The following is a 22,169-nucleotide window of genomic DNA, read 5'->3' as shown; positions in this document are numbered from 1 at the left end:
GGGCTGGGGTAGGAATGTGATGCAAGAGTGCTACTGCCCTGTGTCCAGTCGCCTTTGTGGCCCTGCCTGGTTTCCAGTCGTTGAAAAGAAGGAACATGTGTGTTTTCAAACATTTCCTTTGTCATGAGTTAAAGGGTGAAGGAAATGGGGAGATGTCGCTCAAAGATTACAAGCTTTGAGCTATAAGATACATTCTGAGGACTGAATATGAAGCGTGGTGATTATATTTAATATTATATTGTTTACTTGTTTGCTGAGTAAGTCATAAGTCTTTGTACACATACACACAGTTGACAACATGGGTGAATGTGCTAGTTACTAGTGGTAATCATTTGATGTTTTAGGAATCAAAACAGCACCTTATACATTTCATGTATATATAAAAATATATAGTTATACCTTAAAATTAGTAAAGATACAAAGAAATTTCCTCCAGTTCTCTGAATTTACAGAATTTTGCTATTCTATTGCTAAAAGTAGTACTTTGCCTGAGGATAACAGTATCAAGTATGCTTTTGTATTATCTCATTTGATTTGCAGGACAATGAATAGGGTAGATAAAGCAAGTATCATTTTCTGTACTTGATAGTTGAAGAAACTGAAAACTATACAAAAGTCACATGGCTTGCTTATTTACTTATTTAAACATCTTTATTAGTATATGTTTGTGATACATAATGAATATATTCATCATGAAATATTGGTACATACATATATCACGTTGATCAATTTTACTTCTTCCCCTCCTTTTTTCTTTTTTGTTTTGTTTTGTTTTGTTTTGTTTTTGAGGACCAGGGATTTAGCTCAGCAGCCTAAGTGTCTGCCTGGCAAGCATGAGGTCATGAGTTCAATCCCCAGCACCCTAAAAAAAAAAAAAGTTTTGTTTTTGAGACACCATCTTGTCATGCAATTCAGGCTGGCCTTGAAGTTACCATGTGGCACAGGTTGGCCTCAAACTCAGTGATCCTTCTGTCTGAGCTTCCTGAGTATTAGGATTATATGCACCATCCTTTCTTGTCTTCCCCTAGCCTCAGATTTCCTTCCCATCTCCAGAAACTCTTATTTCTCTATTTAATTTAATGTATTTTATTTTAAATTTTGAAACAGGATCTTCCTAAGTTGCTCAGTTGCCTGGGCTTGGCTCAAACTTGTGATCTTCATTCCTCAGACTGCTGGGATCACAGTTGTGTGACTATATGGCTTGTTTAAAGTTGTCTAGTTGGTTGGTGGTCTAGTTGGATGAACTAGAATCCAAGTTTTCTGACTTCTGTTCTTGGCCCAGTCAAAAAATGTATTTTATTTTAGCCAAGGGGACACTGAAGTTGGATTGGTTTCCCAGTGTGGGCTGCTGTTTGTTTTTTGAGACTGGAGACTGAGCATAGCCAAAAGCATTTTTTTTTTTATTGGTACCGGGGATCGAACTCACGATCCCCCTGCTTACAAGGCAGGTGCTTATGCCGCTGAGCTAAATACCCAGCCCCTAAAAGCATTTCTTGAGGTATAGTTGTATATACAAGCATGCTGAAAAAGGGGATATTGTCCAAAAGAACAAGGCGTTACCTTCTTTCTTACTTTTATCTTTTTGAGACAGGGTCTCTCTGTGCAGTTCAGGCTGGCCTTGAGTGAGCTAGGCTGGTCTCAAACTTGCAATGATCCTTCTGATCCTCCTGCCTCAACTTCCCAAGTGCTGGGATTACCCAGGCATGAGCTACCACACCTGGCCATAAATATTTTTTCTTTTTTTTATCCTATTGAGTAGACACATCATTCCGGCACTGCCCCCATATACCGCAGGGAAGAGAAAATGTGCCTGTCACTTGTTTCTTATTAATATAAAAAATACATTCTAAACATACCGTGTCTGGTAAACATAGTATATTAATGAGCATATGTACTCGATTCAGAAGATAAAGTGATCTTTGTTTTTGTTTGTTTGTGGGGGTTTTTTTTGCTTTTTTTTTTTTTTTTTTTTTTTTTTTTGAGACAAGGTCTTGTTATGTAGTTCAGGCTGGCCTTGGGCTCACTTTATAGCCCAGGCTGGTCTTGAATTTGCAACAATCCTACTGCCTCACCTCCCAAGTGCTGGGATTGCAGGCATGCTGGTCTTTCTATTATGTATAAAAATCATCATTATTATCCTGACACAGTTCTTAAATATTGATAGACCTGTCCTGGCAAGGAAAGGAGAATAGTTGCTGTTCTCCTGTGCATTGTTGAATAGCTCTCACAGCACCGTTTATCTGAAGCCTTCTCTTCCTTGCTTGGTTGCAGCCTAGCAGTGGTAAGAATCTAGTCAGCCCAATCTTACTGGTCTTTAGCCACCCAGGTTGCCTGGGATAATCTCCTCCTTGACTCTTTTTTTTTTTTTTTTTTTTTTTTTAGCCTTGTCCCCTGAAGAGTATTTCCTGAATTGGGAAGTAGAATTGTATCTTTGACAACATTTGTGACCATCTCCATAAAAATAATATTTTCACTGAGCATGGTGGTGCATGATTATAACTCTAGTACTTGGGAGCCTGAGGCAAGAGGATCACCTTGAGTTCGAGATCAGCCTGGGCTACATGATGAGTTCAAAGCTAGCCTAAACTACAAAGTGAGACCCTGTCTCAAAAAAAAAAAAAAAAAAACAAGATGCTGCTCCAATTTTCTGTTGGAGTATATGCATGACTGAAATTCTTTTTACATGAAACAATTTGTGAAAACAATTGGAAACGTTAATACATTCTACTACAGGTATAAGTTGTTATTAATCTATGTTATGCATTTGAAATGATTTACATTACTTGTAATTTGTGCTGAATAAAAGTGTTTTTCTAGCCAGGTGTGGTGGCTCACACCTGCAATCCTAGCACTGGGGAGGGTAAGGCAGGAAGATTGACATGAGTTCGAGGCCAGTGGTGGCTACATAGTGAGTCCAGAGTCAGCCTGGACTACATAGTAAGCTCTTTTGTCAAACAAAGTAAAACAAATTTTTAAAAAAATATTCCAACAGCTTTTTACTCAACTTCGTCCTTTTCTTCCCTCTTCCATCTGTGTTTTTGTTTGCTTGAGATAGGTTCTCTTATGCAGTTTCAGGATGGCCTTGAATCCAGTGTGTAGCCTAGGCTAGCCATGAACTCATCATGGCACTTCTTCTGCCTCGGCCTATGGAGTGCTGGGACCACAGGCTTGAGCCACCATGCCCAGCCTCCTGTTGTGTTTGAATCTCCCAGGCCATGAATGTGATCCCTTAGCAATCTCTCTCTTTTGAGGAAGGTCCTGCATGTTCACCCTGAAAGCTGAAAGCCCTTGCAGGAGTTGTCTAATCCTCAATGGCCTCTGGCCAGATCTAAGTCTTTCTAATCTTACTGCCAAGTGGAGGTAGTGCCTCTGACTCACTCTTCTTTTCCATGTTCCTATTAATAGTGTGCGTCTGACTGTGACAGCACATCCCTTCCTTGGTGATGGAACTTGTCACTGGGGAGGAGGACGAAGTCGGAGAGTAGCCAGCAAGATGGGTTTCTCAGACAAGTGCCTGAGTGGGACTGAGTGGAAGCATCAGGGGCGTGGAGCCTTGTGAACAGGGAATCTACCCCCCAACATTTGGAAGGTAAGCACTTTGACTTGGAATAAGGCTCTAGGCTTTGCCTCTTTTCTTTGCCAGTTGAAAACCAAATTTCTTTTTCTTTCTGCCTTTGAAAACCAGATTTCTTTCTTTCTTTTTTTTTTTTTTTTTTTTTTGTCTTTTTGAGACAGGGTTTCACTATGCAGTTCAGGCTGGCCTTGGGCTCACTTTATAACCCAGGCTGGTCTTAAACTTGCAAAGATCCACCTACCCCTATGGGAGTGTGCCACCATACCCAGCTCAAAACCAGATTTCTAAAACGTCTTCCTACAGAAAACCACCTGCAATTGACTCACATCCTCTGGTTCTTTTTTGCATATTCATGTCTCATATGAATTGTTAACTTGTTGGTAATTGGTTAGTTTTTTGTCTTTTTGTGTGTGCATGTCTGTTTTCTTTTTGAGATAAAGTCTCACAATGTTGTTCAGGCTGGCCTTGAATGCTTAGGGATCCTCCTGCCTCAGCCTCCCAAGTGCCAGGTTGACAGGCGTGTGCCACCATGCCCAACTAGTTTTATGTCTTTTTATGTTTTTTTATCCTGTATACTCAGTGAACTTATTGCTATGCCTTAGTCTGAGGATAAGGGTTCTGTTTCTCTTCTACATGACTCAATTGGCAAGAAGTTTGTCTGTGTGGGGAAAAGGTGAGATTTGGGATAACTAACAACACAAATAGTTCTCGGTTCTGGTAACCAAGTAAGTGGGAGGTCTCTGCTTTGCCATTAAAGGCTGGCAGACCTACTTTGGGCACTGGATGGGATCTTTCTCTTCTTCTTCTTCTTTCTTCTTTCTTCTTCAGCTAAATAAAAGACCTCTTCCTTTCACCTACAAAGTCAGGAGTTGCCTAAAGAGAGCAAGGTTGGTTGGTGATAAAGCCAAGACCCCCATTTAAAGCAACTACTGTAACTCCTAATTTACCTGTTCTTCTTTTATCTTCTCATAGCACTTACAGAGCATCTTAGGACTGACATAGTTAGGATGCCTCATGTCATAGACAGTAAGGGGACTGAAGCTCAGAGAGAGGTTAAGTAACCTGCTTAAGATCACCTTTGGTGAATGATGGAGCTGGAACTAGGACTCAGATTTGGTTTTTGACTATTTTGGTGGGGTTGGGAGAGGGGCAAGGTCTCTTATGTTGCCCACTTTAATTTCCAGCTCCTGGACTAATGTGATCCTGCTGCCTCAGCCTCTCAAAGGCTCTCAATACCTTTTCTGGCCAAGTTTAATGAACTTAAAATGGAACTGAGATTTTGTTTTTTTCTGTGGTACTCAAATTGAACCTAGAACATTGAGCATGCTAGGCCAGCCCTCTATCACTGAGCTTTATCCTCAACCCTTAACTGACTTTATTTTCTATTCTGTCATCAATCCCTATTTCATTTCATAAAACAGAGTAAGTGTTCCAGTGGGCTGAGCACAAGAGTTGATTGATTGTTTTCTTTATTTGTTTGCATATGGAAATTGAACTCAGGGCCTTTGTACTGAGCTACATTCCCACCCATTTATTGAAATTTTGGGGCAGGGTCTCATTGAGTCACCAGATTGCTTAAGTAGTACTTGAATTTGTCATCTTTCTGCCTCAAGCCTCCTGATGCTGAGATTACAGATCATCTATCTCATTTCTTATCTAGATTGAAATTCCTAGGAGTCATTCGTTTCCTTAAACTGGAACAGGTTATGGGGTTCTTTGTCTATGAGTCTGGTCATTTGTAGTAAGTAATTGAGGCAAGAGAATCTTCAGCCCTCCACACCTTTGTCTTTTGTTGTTGGTTATGTTTTTGTTTTATTTTATTTTTATGTCGCCTAGGCTGACTTTGAACTCACTCCAGTCCTCCTGCCTCAGCCTCCCAAGCACTGGGATTATAGGTGTGCACCACCAAGCCTGGCCTACACCTTTTTTTTTTTTTTTGGTATTGAACTTATGACCTTGGGGCTGGGGATTTAGCTCAGCGGCATAAGCGCCTGCCTTGCAAGCAGGCAGTCGTGAGTTCGATTCCTGATACCGATAAAAATGAAAAAGACAAAAAAAAAAAAAAAAAAGAACTTATGACCTTGTGCTTGCCAGGCAGGTGCTGTGTGGCTGAGCTAAATCCCCGACCCCAGACCTGCACCTTTATTAACTTCAGGTAGAGGGGAGACTACATCACTTATACCTCACTTTTGCACTTACGCTTTTGCCCAGCATTGGTGGCAGCAAGACCGTTTATCCAAAAATATAGATCACAAGTTAAGGAAGCTGCTCTAATTTTACTTTGTGTGGGTGTGTGTGCGTGCATGTGTGCATGTATTTGTGTGTGAATGAGCACAGTTCACACTTTAATGGATGGGGGTTCAAGAAACCCCAAATAGATGAGGATGATTGTTCATTAGTAACAGTCTGTTTTGACCACAACAATAAATTAGAAGGTCATAGAGAGGGGTCTGATAATGCTCTTGGATTCTTAGAATAATGCAGGCCAGGACTGCAGAGAAGGAGACCCTAGTATAACACTGAGGAAGTAACAGTTACTTAGTTTGATTCTGGCCCGAAACATAGACTATGATAGTTTGGATTCAGGATCTGCAAGCCAGAGAGTTTGGGACACCTTAATGCCATTTCTGTCCAGCTTCCCAGCTTGAACAAACTCCTCCAAGACTTTTTTGTATCCTGTACCTAGAGTATCTGGGAAACTGTCCTTCCACTGTCTGTGGTCATTGGCAGGGACTTTGGAATTTTTTTTTTCCAGAACTGAGGATTGACCCAAGGTGTTTGCACTGAGCTACATCCTACCATCACCACCCTCTTTTCTTTTGAGACAGGGTTTTGCTCTTCTATTTAGGCTGATCTTGAATTTACTATGTAATCCAGACTGGGCTCAAACTCATCGCAGTCCTTCTGCCTCAGCCTCCCAAGTACTAGGATTACAGACATGTGCCACCACGCCAGTTATCATACCCCTTTTTTTTAAAAAAAAATTATTCTGAAACAGGTATTGCAAACGTGCTAACAAAAAGTTTAAAATAAATTTAAAAGAATTACTTTGACTTGGGCTTGGTGGCACATGGTTGTAATCCCAGTATTAGTACTTAAAATCTGAGGCATGAGGATTGCCAGAAGTTTAAGGCCAGCCTAGGCTATATAGTGAGTTCAAGGCAGGTCTGCGCTACAAAGCAAGACTCTGTGTTAGAAAAACACAAACAAAAAATTTCTTGAAACAAGGTCTTGCTAAGTTGTCCACACTGTGCTCCTGCCTTAACCTCCTAGGTGCTGGGATTAGAGGTTGTATAACCATGCCTATCACGTGCTGTGATTCTTGAGATCCTTGTAGTTTCAGTTTTATTAAGTCTTCTGCCCCAGAGTGGTAAACAATGGAGTTCTTCTGAAGCATCCCCTTGGAATAACAACTCACCCCTGTGCCGCCTAGAGCAATGTTGAGAGACTCAGAGATTTGAAGAAGAGTTAGGGGAGCCTGGCCTATCAGATTTGGTCTTTGCCTAGAGGCAAAGTAAGGCAGTCTAGTCAGAGAACTGGCTTTTCATGCTGTATGTAACCCTGTCAATATTTGTTTATCATATTCTCAAGGCATAAGGAAGTATTCTAACCATATTAAAAATCTAAAATGACCGTATGACCCTTTTTTTTTTTTTTTTTTTTGAGGTATAGGCATTGAACTTTGGGCCTCGCACATGCTAGGTAAGCACTAACCACTGAACTATACCCTCAACTCATTTACTCTTTATTTTTGCGGTCACAAGAAAGGGTACATAAAGGAAGGAGAATAAAGCACAACTTCCAGGCAGCTAAGGAAAGGAGTTATATTGATTGATTGGTTTTATTGTTTGTTTGTTTTGGAGACAGGGTCTTGGTTTACAGTTCAGGCTGGCCTTGAACTCACTATGTAGCTCAGTCTGGCCTCACAGTGATCTTCCTGCCTCAGACTTAGAAATGCTGGAATACAGACCTGTGCCACCACGTGTGACAGATTCGTTTTTTATTTTTAGTACTGTGGATTGAACTCACGACCTCACACTTGCCAGGCAGGCGCTTATGCTGCCGAGCTAAATCCCCAGCTGTCATCTTTAAAATTTGTTTAAGAGAGGATCTTGCTATGTAGTTCAGGCTGGCCTTGAATTTATTATGCAGCCTAGGTTTCCCTTCAGCAGTCCTGCCTCAGCTTCCCCAGTGCTGGGATTACTGGTATGTATTACCACACCTGGCTGGGAAGGGGTTAGATTCAGAAAGAACTGTGTCAGCTGGATGAGGTAGCACATGCCTTCTACTTGAGAGGTTGAGGTAAGAGGATTGTAAGTTCCTGGCCTGCTTGGGCATCTTAGTGAGACCTATGTCAAAATAAAAAATAAAAGAGCTTCAATGTAACTTATTGGTAGAGTGCATGCCTAGCATGTATACAAGGATCAGGGTTCAATCCCCAATATGACACACACACAAATAAATAAAAGACTCTGGGACTGGTGATGGGAGGCTGAGGTAAGAGAGTCACCATGAGTTTGAGTTCAGCCTGAGCTACATAGTGAGTTTGAATTCTACATAGCTTTACATGGTAATTTTAGCTACTGTGGAGGCTGAGGGAAGAGGATTGAGCATGTGTGGCCAGGCCAAGCAAAATAGTAAAACTCTTAAAAAGTGATGGGGATGTAGCTCAGTAATGGAGTGCCTGCCTAGCATGAACAAGACTTAGGTTTCCATCTCAAGTACTGCAAAAAGAAATAAAATGGAAAGCAGTGTGATGGCACATGCCTGTAATCCCAGCACTTTGTTTTTTTTTTTTTTGTCTTTTTCCTTTTTATCGGTACCAAAGATCAAACTCACGACTGCCTGCTTTCAAGGCAGGCGCTTATGCCGCTGAGCTAAACCCCCAGTCCCAATCCCAGCACTTTGGATGCTGAGCCAGGAGAATCACTGAGTTCTAGGCTATTGTGGGCTCCATAGAGAGATCGTGTCTCAAAAAAGAAACAAAAATAAATACATAAAATGAAAGTACAATGAAGCACAGTACAATCTTTACAATCTTTAGGCCTGTTTTCTATATGCTCTTATAGAATAAGAGAAAAAAAAGTAGCAGTACAATATGCTTATTGCCAGGAATAGCTGATTTTTCTTTTTTCTTTTTTCTTTTCCCTTTTTATCGGTACCAAGGATTAAACTCACAACTGCCTGCTTGCAAGGCAGGCACTTATGCCGCTGAGCTAAATCCCCAGCCCCGAAAAGCTGATTTTTAAAAAAAATCCTGCAGAAATGTATACCTCTAAAATATAATCCTAGAACCCATCTGGGGATGGTGTACACACCTGTATCCTAACACTCTGGGAGATTAAATCAAAAGGATGGCAAATTCAAACCCAGCCTGAGCAATTTAGCATGAGCCTAAAATAATTCTTTCTGGGTTTTTTAGGGGAAGGGGGCAGGGTCTCACTGTGTAGCCCAGAGTGGCCTCTAACTTGCGACTCTCCTCCTGCCTCATCCTCCTGAATGCTAGTATTACAGATGTACACTACCACACCTGGAAAAATAAAAAATGTAAAAAAAGTACCAGGAATCGGGCATGGTGGTGCATTTCTGTAATCCCAACACTTCGGAGGCCAAGGCAGGAGGATCGCTTTTAGTTTTGAGGCCAGCCTGGGCTACAATGCAAGTTAAAGGCCAGCCTGAATTTCATAGAAAACCCTGTCTCAAAAAGACCAAAAAAACCACCAGGAGATGTTGCTCAGTGTGAATCCTCAGTAACTCAAAACAAACAAATAAATAAAATGGTTAATTAATTTTTTAAAAAGGTTGGACTGTAAACTGATTCTGCCTAGATTTGAATCAGGCTCCAGCTCCATCATTGGTTAGCAATATAATTTTAGAAAATTTTTTTTTTTTTTTTTTTTTTTTTTTTTTGTCTGTTTCATTTTTATCGGTACCGGGGATCGAACTCACGACCGCCTGCTTGCAAGGCAGGTGCTTATGCTGCTGAGCTAAATCCCCAGCCCCTAGAAAAGATTTTTAACCTTTATGCTTCTGTTACTTATTTGTAGTGAATAATAATAATAGCATCAATCTAATAGAGTTGCCTATTGTAAGAGTTAGATGAATTAATACACCACTAATGCTTCAAAATTGCAAAGCAAACAGGGCATGGTGGCACATACTTGAAATCCCAGCATTTGGAAGGCTGAGACAGGAGATTAGCCGAGAGTTCAAGGCCAGCCTGGACTACCTAGGAAAGCCTGCCTCAGAAATCCAAAGACAGACAGACAGACAGACAGACAGGAAAACAGGAAAGCAAGAGAGAGAGAGAGAGAGAGAGAGAGAAAAGGAAAGAAAGAAATTGCAAAACAAGGCAGGTGGGTAGTGAATGCCTGAAGCAGAAAGATGGTAAGTTTTCGCTCACCCTATACAACTTTATGACTCAAGTGTGATTTTATCTCAAAATAAAAACTAAAAAAAAAGAGCTAGGGATGTAGCTCAGTGTGAAGGCCTGTGGTTACCCACCACACACACGCCAAACACATGCTGGCTTCATTATTATTTAATGGTATTCATAAAACATGATCATTCTGGATTCGGTCTTCAGCACCACACAAAAAATCATTATAGGAAAAATTAATGGAGAAAAAAAAAGAAAAACTAATGGAGCAAAACTGTGAGTAAAATGAAAAGTACAACAAAATCTACAGAGACTACTTTCTTTTCTTTTTTTTCTTTCTTTCTTTCTTTCCTTCCTTCCTTCCTTCTTTCTTTCTTTCCTTTCTGTTTCTTTTCTTTATGTCTTTTGTCTTTTTGAAACAGGGTCTCATTGTGCAGTCCAGGCTGGTCTTGAACTCACTTTGTAGCCCAGGCTATCTTCAAAATTGGAGCAATCCTCCTGCCTCAGGCTCCTGAGTGCTGAGATTACAGGTGTGCACCACCACTCCCAGCAACAGTTTCTATAATATGCAACCTTCCAGGTGTTTTCCAATATGTGTTTATACTTAAATGTTTTTGTTAACAAAAATAGCAACATAGTATATATAATAGTTATAAAAATACATATATAAATAACATTAAGTTAATAAGAAATGTGTATCAATATTACATATTCCATTTTATGAATATAAGGAATTCTGTATATTTATGGTATTTCTGATTTTTTGGTATAACAAACAATACTTAGACAAATTGGTACCTTTTTTTTGCACCCTGGGGTGTGATTATTTCCTAAGGATGATAACTTACTGGAAGTGAGATTTCTAGATAAAGGTATATGTACTTTTTAGGATACTTACCACCTTTTGTTTTGATTCAAGTGAATTAACCTCTTCTAGGAACCTATATTTTCTAAATCTTGTGATTGTATTGTATATCATAAGTTGTATTATATGTTATATGACATACATATGTTTATAGCATGTTAAGTGAGTATTTTGAACATTTTTTTGTTTTAATCCAAATATCTTATAGATTTGGGTGGGTTTTTTTTTTTTTTTTTTTTTTTTTTTTGTCTTTTCCTTTTTTTTGGTACCAGGGATCGAACTCCACGACCACACACTTGCAAGGCAGGGGCTTATGCTGCCGAGCAAAATCCCCAGCCCCTAGATTTGTTTATTGATTAGTGACTATGTAGACACATACAGAAAACCTTTCCAAAGGTACAAAGGGAAAAGAAATGAAAATTTATCTCATATCTGTATGTCTTAGTTTTTTTTCTTTAGTGGCAGTTTCCAGTGTATCTTTATGGAGCGTTTTATCCACATGGAAGGATATACACATGCATACTGTGTTTTTGCACTTTATTATTTTGTATCTTCTTTTTTTTATCCTAGTTTTTTTCACTTAACAAAAGCTCTTAGAAATTTATCAATAGGTGGTATGTGTTTTTCGTTCGTTTGTTTTTTTGAGTTAGGGGTCTTGCTATGTAGTGCAGGCTGGCCTTGAACTTACACATATAGCCCAGGCAGGCGTTGACTCACAGCAGTTCTGCTGTCTCAGCTCCTGAGTGCAAGGATTACAGGCATGTGCCAACTGGAATGTGTTTTTATGGGTTTTTTTTTTTTAGAAATATTTATTGAGAGACAGAAAGCTTCTGTCTGAGAGAGAGAGATGGAAGGGGTCCTAAGTGAGTTGCCTCAACTGAAATGTTTTGAAGGCCCCAGTGATTTTATTTTTTTTTTCTGATTAATTTTATAGGTATTGTAAAGAAATGAAATTACAGTGCTTATTTAATTCAGGGAGACATATTAGTCAGCAGTTTAAACCCATATTCCCAGCACTGTGGAAGGCTGAGTTAGGGGATTGCAGGTTTGAGTTCAGCCTGAGCAACTTGGTATCTAGGGAGAACCCTGTCTCAAAAGAGAAAAGTAGAAAAAAAGGCTGAAGATCCAGCTCAGTCCAAAGTCCCAGCACTGTTGAAAGTGGTAGCGATCCCATGGAGTCCACGTCAGTTAGTCTAGATATGAAGTATTGGACACTTTTTGTTTTGTTTTCTGACAGGGTCTCACTGTGTAGCCCAGGCTAGCCTCAAACTCACAGTGATCCCACTGCCTCAGCCTCCTGAGTGCTGAGCTTGCAGCATGTGCCACTACACCCAGCAGGTTGCTCTATTTTAAAAATGTTAACTCTCTGGACCACTAGGAAAAGAGTCTAGTAGATTTTTATTTTTGAAACAGTTGCCCAGTCTGGTTTTGAACTTGGAATCCTCTTGCCTCAGCCTCCCCAAATGCTGAGATTACAATTGTGTACCACCACCTCCACCTTAGTTTTTCTTTTCTTTTGGTGGTAGAGATCAAACCCAGGGATTCATGTGTGCTCTACCACTGAGCTGTACTCCCAGCTCTGGGTTAGGTGCAGTATTACTCAGCTGTGCTCTTCTGCACTGGCTGTGTGTCTTTGAGTTATACACACACTCAAGCACTTGCCTTTCCTTTCCTCCCTCCCTTCCTCCCTTGTTTGAAACTGGAAATTGAACCCAGGGCCATGCTTATGCTAGGCAAGTATTCTACCAGTGAGCTACATTTCTAGCCCTTTTCATCTTTTATTTTGGGTCAGGGTCTTGCTAAGTTATCATAGCTGGCCCCTATCTTGTGATTCTCCTGCCTCAGCCTCCTAAGTAGGTAAGATTATAAGTGAGTGCCACCACACATGGCTCAGGCCTTTGAACCGTAAGGAAAAACTCACATAACCCACTTGTTCAGCCTCCTTGCGCTGTCTGACTAGTTCTTTCCTTCCCTTCCTTTGAAATCAGGCTTTTGACACCCTGTCTTTCCAACTGCCCTTTTACTCTGAAACACAGCAACCTGGTTCCACTTCCAGCGCTGCAGGAAAACTGCTCTCCACAGTGCCACTCAGCTCCAGGGAGCTGCCCTGTTGTGCAGCCAGACCCATGTCTCACAGCAGTCTGAATCTGGTGCTTTCATTACCCAATTTTTGTCTCTTTGAAGCTTCTGACACTTCTTTTCCTTCCTCTAAGTCCTCTATCCTGACTTTTGTTTTCATTTTTATCGGTACCGGGGATCGAACTCACGACCACCTGCTTACAAGGCAGGTGCTTATGCCAATGAGCTAAATCCCCAGCCCCTATCCTGACTTTTGAATAAAAAAAAATATGTAACAGTTTTACCAGGAGTTTTTTTTTGTTTTTTGCAGGTGCTGGGGATTGAACCCAAGGCCCGGCACATGCTAGGCAAGTATACTACTGAGTCTTTCTTCTATCTCTGGCCAGTCTGTCTGTCCGTTCTTTCTTTCTTTCTTATCTCCTTTTCTTTCAAAGGTAATAATTAGGCTGGGCACAATGGTGCTTACCTGTAATCCCAGCACTTCAGAGGCTGAGGCAGAATTGCTGTGAATTCAAGGCTAGCCTGGGTTACCAAGTGAGACCTTTTCTCATAAAAACCAAAAACAAAAACCCAAGTGTCATGGCTAGTATTCTCTGTACTCTCGGGATATTAAAAATTGAAAAGGTGGGCTCAGGGATTTAGCTCAGTGGTATAAGTGCCTGCTTGGCAAACACAAGGTCGTGAGTTCAATCCCTGTTCCAAAAAAAAAAAAAAAAAAAAAAAAAAAATTTGAAAAGGTGTCTCCCAAAGGCAGTATGGCAATATCAAGGAAAAGAAATAATAGGCCTACCATTCAGTATAGGAGTTCTGCCTCTGGTAACTAGGGGAGAGGTGTGTTCATGTGTTCAAAATCATGTTACAAGAGTGTTACCTCAAAAAAAAAGTATCTCAACAGAACTTGTTTCAGGGTGGGAAACTGGCAACTAAGTAAACTTCCTGTTATAAGGGAAGAGTAGAATACATTGTAATGGAAATTTACTTGTAGATTGAAAATTTATACTACTAGAATGTATGAGAACAGGATGGTTGAAAGAACGAATGTATCAAACACAGTGGTTAGGGAGAAGAGAGGCTCATATTTACATTGTTTGACTGTTTTAAAATGAAAACACCTTAAGCTAGGCGTGGTGGGTCCCTCCTGCAATTCCAGCACCAGCTAAACAGGATTGCTGAGAATTGGAAGCCACTTTGGCTACATGGCAAGACCCTTTCTCAAAAACTGCCTCCCTCCAAAAAAGAAAGAAAATACCTTCATATATTTCTTGTGCAAGAAAAAAGAATAAAAATAAAGCAAAAAAATCATTGTTGCCCAGGTGTCTGTATTCAGATTCACTTGTCATTTTTGTTTTCATTCTATATACTTTCCCTGTATGGCTTATTTTTGATCCACCTGCCTCAGCCTCCTTACTCCTGGATTACAAGTGTACATGGCTTCAGCATGGCTTCTTAAAACCCATGGGTTCAGTTTTCAACTTTAGGAATTTCACTGAGAATCTCAAACTTAACTTTCCAAAATTAGGATTATTGTCTTCCTTCCTAATCCTGAAATTCTTATTTTAGTGAATAAGAATTTCCTACCAATTACCCAAAGTAAAAATATACTCATCCCTATCTCTCTCCCCATCTCTTTTCCCACCTCCCTCATCTCTCTTCCTCGTCTCCTCTCCCTTCCCTCCCCTCTTATCCTCTTCCCTTCCCTCCCCTCTCCTCATGTCCCTGGGCTTCAATTTGGGTGCTCCCTTCCTTATCCTTCTATAGCGCTATGATTACAGACTTCTCACCCCATTAGTCTGTTTCCTAAATGCCTTGGCTCAAGTCCTTATACTCTTTTTTTTTTAAATTGGACTTTTCACAAATAATCTCCTAAACAAGGTTTTGCTTTTTCTAATTTTCCCTACTCCCAGCTTTTCTATATAACTTTTAGATTATTTGTCTAAAACTGGAAACTTTTTATATCAATCTTTTTACTTAGAATCTTTCAGATGAACATATATACATTCTAAGTGTCTCCTCACAAGATTCTTATTACAGAGGGAAAAATAGCAACTCTAGTGTAAAGAAACTTGACAGCATTTACCCAAAGGATGAAAGTTAATTTTACTAGTAATGACAATAATCACCATCTCTCATGCAGTGAGGTTACATGTCACTTTTGTGTTATTTTGTCCAAAGATAAAGACTTCCATTTAATTGTGAAGAAGGTTAGACTGCATTCTTAAAATATTTCAAGATCATAAAAGACAGACTGTCAGATTAAAGGAGTTTAAAGAATATTGAAGTTGGGCAGACATGATAGATCCTAGCACTCCTGAAGGCTGAGGCAAGAGGGTCATGAATTTGACCCTAGCATGGGCAATTTTGCAATTTAGTGAGATGCTGTCTCAAATACTTTTAGAAGAGCTGGGATCAGTCTCTTGTAAGGGAAAAAAAATCTTGACAATTTAATGTAGCATATAGTATTGGATATTCTTTTGCAAAAGGTAATCCCAGCTGTGCAGAAGGATGAAGCAAGTTTAAGTCCATGTGGGCAGTTTAGAAGGGCCTTATCTCAAAAAAAGGGGGGGGGCTGGAGATAAATGGCTCAGCAGCACAGTGCCTGCCTAGCAGGTGCAAGGTCATGAGCTCGATTCCTAGTACCAAAAAAACCCCAGCAAAACCCAGGTGACGTGGAATACACCTGTAATCAGGCTGAGGCAGTGGGATCTAGGCTGCATATTAGTTCAAGGCCTTTCTGAGCTACACAGCAAGATGCAACCGCAAAACAAACAAAAAACAAAGGTCTAGTGCTGTAGCTCAGTGGTATAGTGTATGTCTATCTGCTCACCTCAAAAAAAGAGAAAAGGGAGGGGCTGGGGATTTAGCTCAGTGGCATAAGCACCTGCCTTGCAAGCAGGTGGTCGTGAGTTCAATCCCCGGTACCGATAAAAATGAAAAAGGCAAAAAAAAAAAAAAAGAGAAAACGGACGGAGGGGAGGAAAAAATGATTATTGGGACAGATGGCAAAATTGGAATAAGGTAAACAGATAACAGTAGTACTTCAATGTCAGTTTCCTGCTTTGATAATTTTTAGGGATTATTAGAAAATATTTAGAGATAAAGGTACCAAGCCTCTCAGACAAAAATTTAGAATCCATCTATTGTATGTGAATACAGAGAGAACTACTAAACAAATATGATGAAATATTAACACTTAGGGAATCTAGATGAGAATTCTTGGTCCTGTTTTTACTTTTGGAGGGGGGTCTTTTTGTCTTTATGAGACAAGGTTTCACTATGCAGTTCAGGCTGGCCTTGAACTCACCTTGTAGCCAAGGCTGACTTCAAACTTTCAGCAATCCTCTTGCCTCAGGCTCCCAGAGTGCTGCAACTTATTTTTACAATTTTTCTCAGAGTCTGAAATCATTATGCTATAAAGTAAAAATATACATTTAGTTCATACAGGTAACTCCTTGGTTGCTCTTCATGGCTTTCATTTGATTCTCACTGTAGCTTCATGTGCCAGGCTTTTGCTGTGGCTTCCCCTTCTCCGTTCTTGTCTTCCAGCACATCTCCACACAAACCCTCTACTAATTTCTTATGTCCCACAGGGATGGGCAGGGGTGTGGATATTTCTGAAGGTGCGGTGGGGTGGGGCCCCCCTTAAGGACCCTCCACTTCTCTTTGGGTCTTTGCCCTCACTCTGCTAGAGAATGCATTAGTGGGGCTCACAGAATTGGGGCTTTTCACAAGAAGCAGGAAGGCTAGGGACACAGCTCAGCAGCACAGCATCTGCCTGGCAAGCACAAGGTCCTGAGTTTGAGTTCTGGAACAAAAAATAAAATAAAAAGAAAGAAATGAGGGAGTCAACACTGGTAGAGTGCGAAATAAAAGTTTATTTCAAGTGTAGCAAATGCAGAGGAAGCAGAAGTACTATCTTAGTAGCAGAGTGAGCTGCAAGACGAGCATCCTGTCTAGGATGGTCCTGTGAGTATGAGAACGTGTCTGTATTTACAGGGGTAAATCTGTTTCGTTGATTGATGTGGGCTGAGCCAGTCAGGGTCTTAGCTTTTGTTTCTGGGAAGGGAACAATGTCAGTGTATGGTAAATGTAACACTTTCATAAAGCATACAGTAGGGTGGTTTCTCAAGCACATGCTACACGATAAGCACGTGATGATTTTGCTGTGTTAGTCATCTGTGTTTTCCCCTGGGTTTTTACACTTTTTTTTTTTTTTTTTTTTTTTTTTTTTGACATGCTTAGGGATTGAACCCAGGCCCTGGACTGACTTATCTCCCAGCCCTTTTTTCATTTTATATTTTGAGATGAGGTCTGGCAAAATTGTCCAGGGTTGGGCCTAATGGTCCTTCCACTTTAGACTGTTGGGGTTATGGGTGTGTACACCATGCTTGGCTGATTCATGTTGCTGGGCTCTATTTCATGATCCATGACACTCTATTCTCATTTTTCTATATAAGTGGTTCTCAATAAGGGGGTTTGCCCCCCACTTTTGTTCCTTGAAGAATGTTTGCCAATGTCTAGAGATAAATGTACTCAGTTTTTATGATTATGGGAAGCTGTCATTTTGAGGGTAGAAAGGCGAGGGATGCTGCTACATATTCAGCAGTGCACAAGACAGCTGCCCGAGCCTGTGTGCTGGTGGCACAAACTTGTAATCTGACTCTGGGAAGCAGGAGAATTATAAATTTGAGCCTATCCTGGGCAACTCCGTCTTAATGAAACCCTGCTTCAAAATTAGAACAAAAATTAAGAAAAAAAACCCTTGCCATAACAAAGGATTTTTTAACCCAAATGACTTTGGTGCTGGGTTTGAGAAAATTGTTTAAAGGTACTGTGAGACTCAATTTTGAAAATTCTTTGTAAGCATCTGTCAGACTCAAGAGCTCACTATTCTGTGTTCTTTTTTTTTTTTTTTTAAGACCAAATCTCAGTAAGTTGCCCAGGCTAGCTTTGAATTTATACTCCTGCTTCTGTGTTCCTTATATTTTGTGTTAACCTCCCCATCACTTACCCAGAGGAACAAGGGTTTATTAAGTTCAGTGATGTATACTCAGCAAATGTTTTTTGTTTTTTTGTTTGTTTTTGTCTTTTTGAGACAGGGTCTCACTATACAGTTCAGGCTGGCCTTGAGCTCACTTTGTGGCCCAGGCTGGTCTGAAACTCGCAACGATCCTCCCACCTCAGCCTCCCGAGTGCTGGGATTACAGGGCTGAGCCACCACGCCTGGCTCTCAGCAAATGTTTTACTGAATGAATATGCAATTTTTTTTTTTTTTTTTTTTTTTGGTGGCACCGGGGATCGAACTCACAACCTTGTGCTTGCCAGGCAGGTGCTTATGCCATTGAGCTAACTCCCCAGCCCATGAATATGTATTTTGAAATAGTTTTGCAAAGTTGATATTACCAAGGTGAAGATTAGGATCCTCCTGCCTCAGTCTCCCAGAATGCTAGGGTTTAGGTGTGTTCCACTGTGCCTATTTTGACTTCATTCTGGGTGTGTGTGTGTGTGTGAGATAGGGTCTTGCACATAGTTCATAGAGTGGCCTTAAACTTACTATGTAGCTCAGGTGGGCCTTGAACTCACAGTGGTCCTCCTGCCTCACTAAGCATGCTGGGATTATAAGCATGTGCCGTCACACCTACTTTGGCTCGATTCTTAGAAGCAAGCTCTGCTCACTGAAGGCAGTAATGGTCCCTAGATACCCTAGGTTGTACATCCTGCCAGCTGTGCTCTCCTCGGGGAAAGGTCTCTTGAGAACTCTTAGTAGAATTCCCAGGCATCACTCTGTGTCCTGGGTGGGTCACATGCTCATGAGCAGCTGAGATATTATCTCTAAAGAAAACTATGATACTATTTATAGAAATGGGATGTTTGTAGACAAAATAGTAGAAGTCCATTATTGCCTGGCTGCAGCAGATCTCCAGTTAAAGCAGTGTTTACACACATCAGACATTGTATTGATTTGTTATTTGAAGGAATTATGCTTGGTGTAGATTAGATAGAGAAATAAATATGAGTTCCTACTGTTAAGGAACGTTTTTTAGGGGGTAGTACTTGGGAATGTGAGCCCAGAGGTGATCTACTCCCTGTCCAATATCCCTAGTCTATTTATTTATTTACTTACTTATTTGTGTATTGTCTTTAAGACAAGATCTTACTATGCAGTTCAGGCTGGCCTTGGGCTCACTTTGTAGCCTAGGCTTGAGCATGTAACTATCCTCCTGCCTCAGCCTCCTGAGTTCTGGAATTACAGAAATGTACCACCATGCCCAGCTGCCCTTTTTATTTTTTGAGATAGGGTCTTGCTCTAAGGTTCCCAGGCTGTCCTCAAACTTGTGATCCTCCTGTCTGTACTTCCCAGTTTCTGGCATTATAGGCATATACCACTGTGCCTGGCTTCTTAAGGAATCAAAGATAGATTAAAAGGACCAGGGATATAACTCAGTGGTATAGCACCTGCTTGGCAAGTATGAGGTCATGAGTTCAATCCTTGGTACAAAAAAAAATAATAAAAAAGAATAGATTGACTATCACTTACCTGAAATGCTTAGGACCCAGTTTTTTGTAGAAAAGGCCCAAGTCAAACATGAAATTCTTTTGTGTTTCACTTGTACCTAATTTTTTTTTTCTTTTTTTTTTTTTTTTTTTTTTTGTCTTTTTCGTTTTTATCGGTACCAGGGATCGAACTCATGACTGCCTGCTTGCAAGGCAGGCACTTATGCCGCTGAGCTAAATCCCCAGCCCCACTTGTACCTAATTTTACACATTATTTAGTACACCTCCGCTTAGACTATGACCTTGCATGTAGGGTCAGATATGGAATCTTCCATTTGTGGTGTCATGCTGGCACTAAACAGTCTTTTATTTTGAAACATTAAGATTTTTAAATTACAGAAGCTCAACAGTTTAAGCTTAGGAAGGTTATTTGCCTGGGTAATACAGCTAATGAAGAGCAGATATGAGAATGTTAGCCAGGCATGCTGTCATCCCAGCACTGAGGGAGGCTGAGACAGGAACACTCCAAATTCAAGCTCAGCCTGGGTAACTTCTTAGTGATTTAGCAAGACCTTGACTCAAAATAAAGAACACAAAAGGACTGGAGATGTGACTCATGCTCTAGGTTCAATGCCCCGTTCTTAAAAAGATGATGTAGGAATGTGAACCATGTTGATTTGAACTTAATCCAGTCTTATTTTAGCTACACTTGATCTTCCAAAGCCTTTCCGTAACCCATCTTTGACCATTTTGGGGCTCACCTATCCACTGACTCAGCCTATCCTTTTTAAGGTATCACAGGTTGCTGGCTGGTCTGTCGATTGGCTGCCCCTATATCAGGTATTTTTTTATGGTACTGGCAGTTAAACCCAGAGCCTTAACACTGAGCTATACTCCTAGCCTCTTTCCTTTATTTTTTATTTTTTAAAATTTTGAGACAGGATCTCTGTGTTGCCCAGGCTAGGCTCCAACTTGAAGTCCTCATGCTTTAGGCTCTCAGAATTGTGGGATTACAGGGTTGGGCTGCCACTTCTGCTAGGTGTCCATTCTTTTTTTTTTTTTTTTTTTTTTTTTTTGGTCTTTTTCCTTTTTATCTGTACCAGGGATCGAACTCACGACTGCCTGCTTGCAAGGTAGGCGCTTATGCCGCTGAGCTAAATCCCAGCCCCTAGTGTCCATTCTTGATCACAGCCAGTCCACCAGTTTTAGGTAGTGAGAGCTGCAGTCACTGGTCATTAACTTCTTGAGTTTGACTTTCAAGAGCCCAAAGACAGGGCGTGTTAGCATTGTTGCAGTTTGCATCTTTGTAGTCCTTAACCTCTTTTTCTCTTCTCTTCCTCCTCCCTTTCCCTTCCCTGTCCCAGCCTCCCCTCTACTCCTTTTTTGGTGGTGTCTTGCTGTGTTCCCCAGGCTAATCCTGAACTCCTGGGCCCAAGTAATCCTCTTGCCTTAGCCTTCCAGGTAGTTGGGAGTGCAACTCAGCTCCTAAAATCTCTGCTGCATTCTGTCACTGCCATCTGAGCACAGACTCTTGTCATCTCTTTCCTGCTGAGATGTTCCTGTCTTCAGTCTGTCTTCTGTTGATAGTGACTCTAAAAGGGAGCTTTTACCACATGTTCCTAGGTCTCAGTGACGTCCCATGGCCTTCAGGAAGTTTCCTCACATTGAGACTTTTTGTGCCGACACTGTTGCTTGCTGCTTCAGGCTTGTATCCTGACATTCACTCCCTGTACCACTTAGGTGAGCCTCTATGTGAACTGTGTACAATTCCCCAAATCCATCGTGACCATTCAGTGAACCTTGCCTTTTCTTTTCTCTTCCCCACCCCTTTTATTTTTATTTTTATTTTTTTTGAGACAGAGTCTCACTATGTAACCCAGGTTGGACTCAAACTTGGAGAAATCCTCCTGCCTCAGTTCCCTGAATGCCGAGATTTTAGACATCCACCACTATTCTGACTGAGTGTGCTATTTCTTGTACCTAAACCCTTACTATGTAGTTAATTCTTCCTTGCCCCATAGAGCTTATTTCTGGTGATATCTAGTCCTGAAAAACTTCTCAAAACCCCCTTCTCCCAGCCTGTGTTACACATCCACATCCCCTGCCCCATAGGCCCTGGTGCCTCTTACTTCACACATCTCCCTTATTAGCATTAAACTTTATTGAGTCAGCTTTATTTTATCTCCCCTCAAATGACTGTCACATTGCTGACTCAGTAAATATTTGTTAGATCAATGAATAGATGTTGGGAATGAGTTTGTGCTTGGTCTTTTCTGAACTGTTCCCTTTTTTTCTGTCCCTCCTAGGACCTGGGTTTCAGTGATGAGACATGGGGTATGATGTAACCCGTTTCCAGGGGGATGTTGATGAAGACCTTATCTGCCCTATTTGCAGTGGAGTCTTGGAGGAGCCAGTACAGGTGAGTTGTCTGGGAGGTCTGGGGAGGTAACATGGCAGTAGCACTGATGGAAAATGTTCATGAGGAGTGGTATGCATAGGGCCATCCCTGTATTCTGCTCCCCGCCCCCACTACCACAGAGGTCTGGTATAAGGAACAGGGGTAGCTACAAGAGAATGGCTTCCAGAGTCTGCCTCAAGCCCAACGATGCAGGTCTCCAGTTCTGAAGTAGCTCTGGGATTTTTCTGATAGCTGCCCTTCCTCTGCAGGAACTCTTGAGTTGGTCTGACTTCCTGTCTATGACTGACTTGTGGGCTCCTGTGTGCATTTAGATGATGTAGTGCTTTGGATAAGCAGCTAGTACCCTGCAGCCCTCTCTTAT

At 41.0% G+C, this 22,169-nt stretch overlaps 1 protein-coding gene across 8 annotated transcripts in view; it reads left to right on the top strand.

The window, feature by feature from the left end:
* Rnf41 (ring finger protein 41) overlaps positions 1–22,169 on the top strand; it is a 31,894-nt gene that overhangs the window by 1,593 nt on the left and 8,132 nt on the right. For 3 of the 8 annotated variants that reach the window (XM_063254939.1, XM_013159237.3, XM_063254938.1), the window contains exon 1: positions 21,696–21,808. Coding sequence is in view for 5 of the 8 variants with exons in the window: in XM_063254936.1 (XP_063111006.1) it covers positions 21,719–21,808 (90 nt within the window). In the remaining 3 variants the exon portion in view is untranslated. Of the gene's footprint in view, positions 1–3,405; positions 3,590–13,207; positions 13,245–21,012; positions 21,130–21,695; positions 21,809–22,169 lie in introns of those variants that run through there. The other 5 variants (XM_063254936.1, XM_063254935.1, XM_013159235.3 and 2 more) reach the window with 4 other exon arrangements.

This window comes from Cavia porcellus, unplaced genomic scaffold, assembly GCF_034190915.1.
Source record: "Cavia porcellus strain 051 isolate PalLab524CR breed Dunkin Hartley unplaced genomic scaffold, mCavPor4.1 scaffold_8, whole genome shotgun sequence".
Lineage (NCBI taxonomy): Eukaryota > Metazoa > Chordata > Mammalia > Rodentia > Caviidae > Cavia > Cavia porcellus.
Note: the sequence above shows the minus strand (reverse complement) of the source record. Positions and strands in the feature narration are given on the sequence as shown.